Source organism: Bicyclus anynana, chromosome 3 (assembly GCF_947172395.1).
Source record: "Bicyclus anynana chromosome 3, ilBicAnyn1.1, whole genome shotgun sequence".
NCBI classification, from domain to species: Eukaryota; Metazoa; Arthropoda; class Insecta; order Lepidoptera; family Nymphalidae; genus Bicyclus; species Bicyclus anynana.
The window spans coordinates 9,896,981-9,909,752 of record NC_069085.1 but is presented as its reverse complement, the minus strand read 5'-3'; the positions used below and the strand labels follow the sequence as shown (position 1 = coordinate 9,909,752).

The 12,772-nt window shown below is 36.2% G+C and overlaps 1 protein-coding gene across 1 annotated transcript in view; it reads left to right on the top strand.

Annotated features, from left to right (window-relative positions):
- The window catches only part of LOC112043188 (trissin receptor-like), a 112,895-nt gene extending 106,440 nt beyond the window's left edge, over positions 1 to 6,455 (top strand). Inside the window, exons 6-7 of the mRNA XM_052891231.1 lie at positions 279 to 434; positions 4,972 to 6,455. Coding sequence (XP_052747191.1) covers positions 279 to 434; positions 4,972 to 5,445 — 630 coding nt within the window. The 3' untranslated portion in view covers positions 5,446 to 6,455. The remainder of the gene's footprint in view (positions 1 to 278; positions 435 to 4,971) is intronic.
- The last annotated feature ends 6,317 nt before the right edge of the window (positions 6,456 to 12,772 follow it).

The window sequence follows — 12,772 nt, the reverse complement described above, 5'->3', positions numbered from 1 at the left end:
CTCGGTGGTTGCAAGTCCGGTACGGTGCCGGAGCGCTTGTGTGACATGCCACAGATATTTATATGTAAGACGACGCAGCGACACCGCTCCGACCCCGTACCGCCGCCGCAACGCATTGTGGGCCCCGATCTTAGACCTAGGGCAACCTACCGTGCGTCAACAACATAATTATCTTCTAAAGAGAAAATATGGTCGACCAATAACGCGGTCGACCATATTTCTTTCGTCCCAACGAATTATTAATACATTGATGCATAAAATTGGCAACTGTTATACAGGTGCTGTACACAAGAATCGCAGTAGGGTTGTGGCAGAGTTCCCACGGGCTAGGCCAGATGGGCCAGGGCCAGTGCTGCTCCTCGCAATGTCCACGAGCGGACAAACCCTCCCCCGCCAACGACGCCCAAAGGCCACTCGGCACATCGGAAACTAAGGTACAAAAAAATACAATAAGGAACCTAAGATAACTTTAATAGTGGTAAGAACACTGGCTCCATTTCCGCAATGGACAGCCAGGCTTAGCGCAAAAAATGAGCCAGCCCTTCTGTCACCAGTCGAAGCAACTTGCCGCAGTGAAATGATTCAGAGAAAATAGAGCTACATAATACAAATCATTTTTTCAAATACTGTAATAGAAACGGGTAAACGCACGTGAAGATTTTAAATTCGATTGACTAAACTTGGCCGTTTTTCTATTGTACTTACCATGGTTTAAATTCTAAAATGGTTTTCAAACGGGGATGATGACTAGGTTTGATTAAATTGATTTTTATGATTTATTCGGTTAAATAAGGTCAATGTTAACTAATCTATAATTATAAAGCAAAGATTGTCTGTATGTTTGCAAAATAAAAAAAGACAGAAAATTACTCTAAATGATGACTTTGTTTGTGGAAAACCATTTTCTACGAGTACCAATAACAGATTCAACACTTCGCACGACTTTATAGGAACACGTTTACAGGTCGTACAACTCGTCTTAGCCCGTGAACTTGAGGTGTAGGCGTTGACCCTCAATGCCTTTACCGGACACCATATTTAGACTGGAACATACTCGAATGAGCGTCAAAATAAAAAAAAAATAACTAGTACTACATCGGACGAATTCTGGTACAAAAAGTTCTACTGCTACCATTCTATGTTTAAAGCCAAAATAATTTTGTATGTTTTATAGGTACATAATACAAAAGATAATTCAAAACTAAACAAAACCTGCTTCCGAAACAATGAAGGCTACTAGCATCATCATCCTCATTATTTTCTTCAATTTTAAATTATATACCTAATTTGAAAACTTAAATATAAAAAATATATTAAGAGCACTTGTTGTTGTTACAATTAACTCTTTTCAGTAGAATATGCCTTCTGAAACATCCAGGCTTGACTTTTCAAAGGTTACTTAAAATAAACAAATTTGAATTTGGTGAAGTTTCTTGGTATGAAAACAGAAAGAAATATTTGCGTATGTCGATAAATGTTTACTTAAAATATGGTCTGATAATTCTAATAATATAGTTTGATCAAATTCTGAATTAATTCCTCTCTTATCTGAGAAAACAATTTTATAGAAAAGCTAAGTTCAGTTGTAGTCACAAGATTATTTAAAGAACTAATAACCAACCAGACGGCAAACTTTTTACGAATATAAAAGCATTCAATTACTCTCAAACCGATCATTTTGAATATTACAAAACCAAAGTACTTATATTTATTAATACCATCTTCTAACTCTGGACCGAGAATTTTAAATGAAAATTTGTTAGAAGAAAGAAATTTCTTATCGTTCTTTCTTTCTTTCTTTCTTTTAAATACTAATATAAGGAATATAGTAGGTATTCCGTTGAATACCTACTATTCTTGAGGGTCATGACCCGACTCTCGATTCTAATCCAGAACCTTACAATTTGCAGCACATAGGCTAACCAGTGGCGTGCACTTCTCACATTAAAAGAAGAGAAGTCATTACGAACCTGTAAAGTAGAAGTCATTTTCCTTTTTGTATCTTCTATGCATACCCTAGCTAAAAACCTTGTGAACACCACTGAGGCTAACCACTAGACCAGCGAGGCAGTGACATACGAGACATAAATATAGAGTAGGACATTTATAACATGACTTGTAGCTAACCTATATATGCACAAGTGTGAAGAGACTCAACGACATTAGTCTGAATATTCATTTCATTATATCGTATAAGAGAGAGGATTAGCTGTTGGTCGCATTCGCTGCCAAGCAGGCTGATAAATTATTCAACAGTGTTTTCTATTCATTTCAAGATATACTTACAAATAATCTGTAAATGAATATGAAAAAGTGACATCTAATTGCCTGTATTTTATGAATGCCCATGAGAAATTGTTGTATATTGTCTTATTTAAAAGATACTGACGTCCACGACTTCGTATGAATGGAAAATGATCTCAGTTACTGTTTAATCTAAATAAATAAAAGGTTGAAACGAAAATCACGAAATCGCGAAAACTGCTCGACGTAGAAATATAAAATTTGACAGAAAGGTAGTTTAGGCCAGCCGCATACACTCGTTTTCCGTATTCGTTTCCCGAATACGGAATGCATGAAATCAATATAAAATACATTAAAAATGTATGGTTTTTTCGAACGGAGTAAATACCGCGCGTACGTAACGAATGCGAGCCCTGGCGACAATATACATTCCGAAAGAAGAAAAACGTAAAGTCTGCGGTAGTCTCACGGAATTTGAAATCGAAATTACGCATTAGGAAAACGAATACGGAAAACAACTGTATGCAGCCGGCCTTATAGTTAGTAGACGACCGCTAAGAAAGGATTTTGCGACAAGGTCGGATTAAAGAGGTCTAAGGATTGACAAAGTCGCGGACGTCTGCTAGTGATTATAATATAAGCTATCTGCCAAAATATAAGCTATGTGAAAGTCCCGTCCAAATCACTCAATCCATTAAAGTGATTACCTGGAATAAACAGACAAATATTTTTTGAAAGTGAAAGCCTGTTAATTTAAAATTACGAACAGACATTTCTATAATATTATTTATTCGTATGGATTAGTGTATATAGTGGTTATAGTAGATTTATGGATTAGTGTATGGATTAGTGGATATAGTGGTTATAGTAGTAGTTATATGTTTTGTTATTTACTGTGTCCAGCGGCTTCACTGGCGTAGATCCATTTCCCGTGAGAAAATCGGCTAGCAGTAGCCCCTGTGCGTTTCCAGACTACAATCTATATTCCTAATAGCCATCCATTCAGCTGGTGTGGACCTATAAGTAGTCCCGATTTTGTTATTTGAGAATTTTTTTGTAGTCCTTGACTGCTATCTCAGCTGATGTTAAGTGACAATGCAGTCTAAGATGGAAGTGGGCTAACTTGGAAGAGGTACAAGTTTATTGTACCTCTAACAGTTTCTAGGCGGCATCGTGCCGGAACGCTAAATTCCTTGGTGGTACGTCTTTGCAGGCATACCTCGAGCAGGTACCAGGACTTGTGACCTTGAGGGTGGGCTTAAGGGATCAACACTCACCTTTCCTGCCCGACATGTTCTCCATGCCCCACACTAAAGAATTTATGATCAATAATTACAACACAAAACTTTATTGCACAGAGTCACTAACGCAACTGGCAGCGTGACGGCGTCCACGCTGCCTAACAAACAAATGAGCTCAAGTCACCAAATACTCTCTTATTTATACTGATCCAAAAAAATATAAATAATTAATGTTAATATCACCCGCAATCGAGGAGCTTGTAACACTCGCACATGGCACCTTGTAGCAGTTATACTTAGTAGAGGTTTGGAACAGAGCACGTCCAAGGAAATATTGATAAAGCCACAACATGATCCAAAATCCACAGTTGCATACCGTACATACGTATGCAGCCGCTTAAGTGCTTCATGTTCTTGTGGGTAGCAGCATAAGCTGGCACACTTCAGCATTTATAAAATAATTAAGGACTTAGTTGTATATAATTCAGAAACCTTCCGTGTGGACAAAGTTATATCACAATCGAATGGCTTATCAGAATATAGATAACAATAAACGAGCATTCATTTTTATTTACGTATATACATTGAAAGCGGCAATAAGATGGGATGGAATGTAATTTGTTAGAGCCATATTGACTTATCGATGGACACACAACTTTACTTGCTATAATACCTACTAAGCGCTTGGCGATATCCATATCTCCTTTCTCGGATGAAAAGTCTATGTAAAATAACTTGTGTCTCATTAAAATAATTTAAAATATTATAGCCAACGATCAGCGAAATCATCGAAATATTTTTTGAATGAATTTGCTAAAACACAACAAACGTATTAATGAATTTATCAATGACATCTGTCCTTGATAAATTCATTAATAATTTGAAGGAAATTAAATGAACTTTCATCTTTACAAAAGTAAATTTAATATTAATAATTTTATTGTATGGAGAGATTACTTTAATAGAGCAACTGTTGAGTTTCTCTCCGGATCTACTCGACCTTCGCCTTCCAAACCTGTGGCAAAGTTGCTGTAAACGTTTCAAAAGGGTTGTAAATTAAGCCTGCTTGATATAAAGGAATTTGAATTAAGTATAATAATTTGAATTTATTTTCGAGTCCGTCATAACCATAGAGTCATAACCAACCTGACACTACTTCTACTTTGTACCTATCCGTTTGACTTTACAAGTCAAGAAAATTCATGGAATTCAATTAAATACCCGCTTACTTGAGTATTTTAGCGTTTAAGATTACCTCATTTAATATAATAATGCCTAATTACGTCGTAGCAATAGTCCAACTACGTACATAATAGAATTGAAGGCATTGTATCACGTTTATGTAAATTAGTAAACGTTCGCGTTTAAATACTTCAATAGCAGTATTGTAAGGATATATGTTGCGATCTAGTTATATTCTAATTAGCCACCTATGTTTCTTACAAGAAACATGTTGCAAGAGGTAATAATATTTCTTTGTTCACAGGGAAAATTGTCGACACCGTCAAGAACAAAGTCCTGTCGCGAGACCAGAAGTTGCCACCATTTGAGTCATCTCTCCCGCAACGTGCTGCGTGCTCGACGCGGCGTAGTACGAATGCTGATTGTGGTGGTGCTGACCTTCGCCATATGCAATCTGCCGTTCCACGCGCGTAAGATGTGGCAATATTGGTCCAGCGGCTACGAAGGCAACAGCAACTTCAGCGCTTTACTGACACCGCTCACGTTTCTAATAACGTACTTCAACTCTGGCATAAATCCGTTATTGTACGCGTTCCTATCCAAGAACTTCAGGAAGGGTATGCGGGAATTGCTCTTCTGTAACTTTTCTGGGAAAAGGAAGAGCGATAACTTGATATTGTTGAACCGGGTCGGCGGTGGGGGACTACGGAGAAGTTCGACCCGATCTACGCGAGCTAACTGCAGCACGGTGACCACTGCGCCAAATGGAGAGTCATGAGGTTTGCAGCGACGACGGTATCTCTACAAAATCGAGAACACGGACATTTCCTGATTAACGGACAGCACCGACGAGGTAACCGACAGCAGCGGCTTTTACACTGTCTCCACCATATCAAGGAAAGATCTGTATGATTGAACCGTGACATCGAACGAGCCGTTGATTTCTGGTTAATTGGAAATGATGTGTAGTGTGGACATTGTTAAGAATAGTGATCTCATGAGCTTACCATAGTGCATAAAATGATGTATTGGACTATTTATCTATACGCTGTTCATGTGCAAAGATAAATAAACAATAGGAATGTATGATTGTAATATAATGAAATCGTTGAGCATTTTTTTTCATAGTATAAAATGTGACAAACTTTGTACCTAATGTTGTAATTAATGTAAGCTAACATTGCAACGTTTTATTATTAATAGTTTTAATTACGCATATTGAAAAGTTGTTCGAATAATATTTCTAGTTTTCATACAATTTGTACATAAAAAATAAAGTATTAGTGCAAACAATCTGTACAAAATGTATTATAGTTTGTATAAAGTTTATTAGAACCTACATAGATTTACAATAAAGTTATCCCCTCTGTCTATATAACTATATCTATTTTATCGATTTCGATAACCTTTCTCTAAGTCTTTTTTTAAATTTTTATCTCTAACGTTACATACTTCAGTACCTACGAGTAGTTTATAGAATACATCACAGATGGGAACATGTGGTACATTTAATTTCCGATTCGCAGTGGCTTCGCGTGTCCTAACCACGGCGAACGGTAAATATTTATTACGTGTAGCTACGCTAAAGTTAAGGTTAAAAGTACCAATACCATTTCACTTTATAGTTAGGAATCGCTAAATCGATAGCTGTGTATTTGTGAATACATGCTCCAACCTATACCTAAAATAATGAAGTTTACTTTTAAAATATTTTGTAAATATAAAATATCAATATTTTATAAATAAAAATAAATATATTAAAATATTTTATCTTTTGAAGCTTCTCCATTCAATTCTGTTTTATTTTTCTATTCTGTGTACAATATTTTATGAATAATGCCTTGTATATACATGAAGCGATCACGTCTGAATCTATTGAGAAACTCAATGCCTTGCTTATTGGTTCACTGAATGCTTACTGTTTTAGTATGAGAGCGTAAAAGGACGCTTTCTGCCTAATGCATACCTACCCTCAAGCCTTTATTGTTGGGTAGTCGAGCGAACGATCTTAAGGAGTTGTCGTAGATGTACAGATAAAATGGTAATCAATGACGAAGTTCCGTCCTCTCTGTTACATTTTACTTGTTCCGTATCAATACAAACAATATAATGAAACCGGGTGTAATTGAGTGAGCAGACTACAGAGTAACAGTAAGGTAAAGTATAATATTTATTACGCCTTTGTCCAGTGTCAGTCGAATTGAGGTCTTTGAGCAAAGGCAGGCTCTAATTGAACGCATAAATTATATTTAAATACGTATATAATCTAAGGAGGAAATCAAACACTTATTTCCAATCCAAATTTAATTTGATCAAGTCCAAAATCATATTTATATGGCTTTTTATTCAAGTTTCTGATTATTATTGCTTAAGCTCAGTTTTTTATTCTAATATTGAGTTCAAGTTTTAGGGCAAAACCTTGAAAAGCAAAAAAAAGCAAATTCTTATAACAAAGTTATAGAGACAAAATTAAGTGAAGCGGCACTTCGTACCAGAATATAACTTTTCAACTTTATACCATTCTGTAGTTACCAATATGTATATCATGGGAAATTTCGAAAAATTGTTAGAAAATTCACGAAAAGCTTTCGTATCGAAGCGAAAAGTACGCAAAGTTATCGCAGGTTCGTTTTAAGTGTTCAATACGAGCTAAGTACTTATACCGAGTAAGTACGACCCATATTCGCCGACAAAGAATATCGTATATATGCAAAATAAGTGCATATTCTTGCCTGATAATAGGTATGTATTGCAAACAGACATTGTACTAACAAGGTTCCCGTTTATTCGGAACACAAAAGCTGACAACTGAATATTCGCACATAAAAGTAAAAATTGGGCGACTCAGAACCTTCGATACAATAGAAAGGATACCTACAGGCAGTTATTTGTTTCTCTTTTTATTAAACGTAATAATCATTTCGTTACATGAACACTGGAATGAAAGTTTGTAACACAAAACTCTGTTAGGTGTTGTTTGAGAATAAACCCATTGCTAGATAAAAGATCTTCCATTCCCATTATCGAGAAAATTCGGTTTCAGCTAACACAACTTTCAGCCTAATATAATATGATACTGTTGTATTTATCGTATCAAAACTCTTCGTTGATAAAAAGCGAATGAAACATTCTATAGGAGCCACAAATGGGCCATGTGTCACTCTACATTAAAAGTGTTGATTGGCGTTTGCCCAAACTTGATTGTTAATGCGCTACCAACCAGTGCCACTTTATAACTAATTATCATCAAAAGTTCTGCGCCGTAGCCTAAGCCACTCATTGAGGGGTACTCAATAATAAATTTCGAATAATGAAGTTTCGTATAAATTTAGGGGGAAATGAATATTGTATGTGTTTAAAAACACAAAGCAAATTTTCTTTTAAAGAAAATAATAAGAGAATAATATTTATATATTTATCAGCCGATGGAGTACACTGCAGGACAAAGGCCTTCCTTTGTAGGGACTTCCAAACATCACGATTCTGAGCCGCCTGCATCCAGCAAATTCCTGCGACTCGCTTGATGTCGTCAGTCCACCTGGAGGGGTCGACATTCCAGCATCATGAGACCCCAACGCCCATCGTATCTTCGAAAGTAAGTATAAATATATTTAAAATTCCCCCCAAAAGTTTGTGGTGTTAGTACAGCTGCATAAATAAAATCTACTATAAATTTAATATTACAAGAGAAGAAATTCTGAATCATTCTTTATTAATTAACTTTTTGGCTTACCTACTACCTACGGACATTTTTTAATTAATCTCGTCTCTCAATTTCAGCATCAAGTTATTCAATGGTTGGTTCGTTCTAAAATATAGGATCGTAATTTTAATAAGTTCGCATATACTCATAATGGCCTTACTTTGTAAGTATTCCAGCTAATTATTCAAGTTGCTACTCGTATATTTGAGATCAGTGTAAACTTTCATCTCACTAAAGCTACTGTTACACATGCTTATTTCAAGTTCGAAAGCATGCTACTATTAAGCAGTTGCTACTTATTAGCATGTGTATCGCAACGAGTCGAGCCAAATATTGCTACGCATCTTGACATAAAGAACTGTTACACATGTTCTAAAATAGCATGCTAAAACGTGCTATTAAGCACGCTCCATATAAGCATGCTCAAAGCAAACATTCCAATTACACATGCTAATTTGTATCTATCGCTCTCTGTCTATAGTATCGTGTTAGACAGGGAGAGATGAAGGTGAAGAGAATACAGAATAAATGCAATGCTGATCGACTAGCATACTCAATAAGCAAACGCAAAGCAAAGAAGCACGCCCCCTTCCACCCGCGCAGCATGTAGCAAGCTCATAAATCGCATGACTGTTTATTCCTGAGCAAGCTCGAAATAAGCATGCTCATTATTAGCAATGTTGCGATACACATGCTAATAAGTAGCAACTGCTCAATAGTAGCATGCTTTCGTGCTTGAAATAAGCACGTGTAACAGCAGCAAAATTCTAGCGAGCGCTCTATACGATGTTTCCATTTCAAGAAAATCTCGCTAGAATGCTCGCTAAAAATTTCTTGTATTTTTCTGTGATGTAATTCGCACGAATGCTCATTACAAGTGAATGCTCAAGTCTATCAGCACCTTAATAACATCACAATGTCGGGGTTTTCTACACCCGATAACTGACAGCTACACTTGAGACAAAATTGAATTGCTTTCTGTAGAACGATGCCTGTGAATACAATGCCGAGTTGCGTTGCTAGAAATTGAAAAACGCAAATTTTATAAATGTTATTGTGACCTTTAGTTTCAACCTCTTCGTTGCGGTATTATACGTAAGATAATTTAAAATAACTGGTGCTGTGTCGTACTTGTTTCGTGCCAAAAAGAAAACTTAAAATAAACAAAAATCATAAATTACACTTATGCACCTTGTTTTCGTCGTCGACTAGTACCCACCTGGCGCTTACTTACCTAGTTTCGTTGTGGTTGTTTATAAAATTATGAAGTAGTTTTTAAGTATTATAGCCGAACTCAGGTGTTATGTAGTTACATTTTACGAAATTAATTATTATTAATTGATTTCGTCTTTAAAATCACATACGCTTGCCAAGTTAAAAATGGCAGTAGTGAAATGAGCTATCTATACTAATATTATAAAGCTGAAGAGTTGGTTTGATTGCGCTAATCTCAGAAAGTACTGATCCGATTTAAAAAATTCTTTCAGTGTTAGATAGCTCATTTATCGAGGAAGCTATAGGCTATTTATTATTCATATTCCTAATGGAACGGGAACCACGCGGGTGAAACCGCGCGGCGTCAGCTAGTTATTTATAAATAGTAAAATAAGTGATTCGTTTTGTATGTACTTACGTTTGGAAACCTAAAACAACACAGAACCTTGGATGTAACACGATGTCATAGATAAAACAAAGACTAAATTTTTCTGTAAATGGTATTTACCATGCCGACAATTTCCAGAGTAAACTGGTAGGCGATTTTCCGTCAATTTAACTCACATGTTCCTTTATCCAATGCCTAGTTTATTGACAGAGCTCTAGTGGGAAATACGTCATGGAAATGTGGAGATGTGTTATACGTGATCAATTGAACGCCATAAATTTTGACTCTATTCGTAGATACGTTCAATAACTTTTCACTCTCTTACGTATCTATGTGATTTATAATTTTGTTTTTGTACTGTACTTGAAACTTGTGATAGCCCAGTGGATATGACGTCTGCCTTAGATTCGGAGGACGTAGGTTCGAATCGGTCAGTGTGGTAGACTATTGACCTAACCGCCTCTCATTCTGAGAGGAGACTAGTGTTCAACTGTGAGCCGAAATTGGGTTGTTAATGATGATTTTATTGTACTTGTATAGGTCAGGCGGTTAGCCTGTGTGGTTGCCGGTTGGGGATCATGAAGTCGTGGGTTCGAGACCTGGCTCGGGCCTCGGAATCATAATTTTCTTATGCCAAGAACTCGTAGTAGCCCGGAGTTGTGAAACTGGTGGCGTTACACCCTCGTGCCTTCTTGGTGAAAACGTAACATGTCAAACATTACTTTAACTCGCGTAGTTCCCGTTCCATTGAGAGTACGGGGATGAAATATACCCTATGAAAAAAGAATTTTCAATATCGGAATTTAGTAGATTCAGAGATTAACCCCTACAACACCACAAACTTTACCCCTTTATAATATTAGTATAGATTAATAATATTTCTCTTTGCTTTTTAAATTTTTATGTGTTTGTACAAAACTGTTTATATTCACATACCTACCTATCGAGAAAAAAAATTACTTTATAATTTCAAGGGAATACTATTTTAGTAGGTATTTTTACAACAATAAACCTACGGAAATGTATACACTTATATATAAATGATACAATAATGTGTAGTTTATTCCTATATTTGGCAAAATGTTAACCATATCATGAGTAATCTTCCACCGATATCTGTAAATAGTACCAGTAAAAAGGAAATAAATATTTCTTCTTCCAAAGCTTATTTATTCCACGCTATTTTCTTTCCATGCATTGGATTATGTAATTGCAATGGACACTTCAAGGCGCTCTGTCCAACACTATTACACTCTCGATTTGTTCTACAAATAGAATAAATGTGAAAATTTGTTTGTTTCTCACTTTAGTTGCGTATAAGCCCGTCCCGCGGTTTCGCCCGCGTAGTTCCCGTTCCCGTAAGAATACGGAAATAAAATATAGCCTATCACATTCACAAGTAACGTGGCTTTCTTGTGGTAATTTTCAAAATCCATAGATAGTAGATCCAAAAATTACCCCCTACAACACTTTAACTGTTTAAAATATTAGTAGGTATAGATTTGTTAGTTTTGTTACTAAATCGAAGACTTATCATGCTCTCTAAAGCACGGGAGTGTGCACACCACCAACTTCCTAACTTCAGGCTGAAAATTTATACTGAAACTTAGAAGAAGGAAAAACTTAGTCATTTATAGCCCGACCCAGGACTCGAATCTTGGACCTCGTGATCCAAAGCAACATAAATTAACTACTGGACCATCGCCCACGTTGGCCCAGTAGTTAATTTAGGTATGGGTATCGATTATTAAAATAATGTTGTAAGAATTTGTTAAACAAGTGGCAGCGGCTTTTGACCTAACCAATCTTATTCTGATGGCCTCATCATATCAGCCGATGGACGTCCGCTGCAGCACATAGGCCTTTTGTAGGGACTTCCAAACATCACGATACTGAGCCACTTGCATCCAGCGAATCCCTGCGACTCGCTTGATGTCGTCAGTCCACCTGGTGGGGGGTTGACCAACATCACCAATGGCATGATGTCCTCTAATAAAGTCGATAATCGATATTTATTAGAGAATTTAATACAATTTATCACTATCAAATATTTACCCTACGTTGTTTGACCAAATCGAGGGTGTTATTTATGTATTTAAACATAAACACGTGCTTACTGAATTATTTTCCTGCTTACCCAAGCAAGGGTACCAATACTTACCCACTAAGGTATACTGATAAAGGGGATGAAAATAATGTTTTCGCGGACGAAGTTGCGAGATTACAGGACATACTAGGTTTTCATTAGTCATGTCGTAACTGTATTTTTTTTTATAATTTGATTTTTGTATATCAATTCAAATTATAATATTAAAAATACAGTTCACAAATTCTGAAATTGTTTTACACTGTACTCCCAAACGCAACATAACACGGCCGAGCAGTGTGATTTATGTTGGTAGATACTGCCTGGATTCACTTAGGAAATAAGCTCTACAGAACGAACGAACGAACGAACAAATAAACAAACAAACAAACAAAATCGCTTTTTACAGCTAGGACTAAGTAAATAGGTATACAATATGCCAGTATTACCTAATAGAGGCAGAAACTTATTCTTTAAACAGAAGTGGTGATAGCCACGCGGACGAAATCGCGAGCTTACAGGACATACTACATGACAGGTTTTCATTAGTCATGTTGTAACTGTATTTTTTTTTATAATTTGATTTTTGTATATAAATACAAATTATAATGTTAAAAAAACAATTCACAAATTCTGAAATTGTTTTACACTCTATTCCCAAACGCAACATAACACGGCCGAGCAGTGTAATTAATTTGTGTTGGTAGATACTG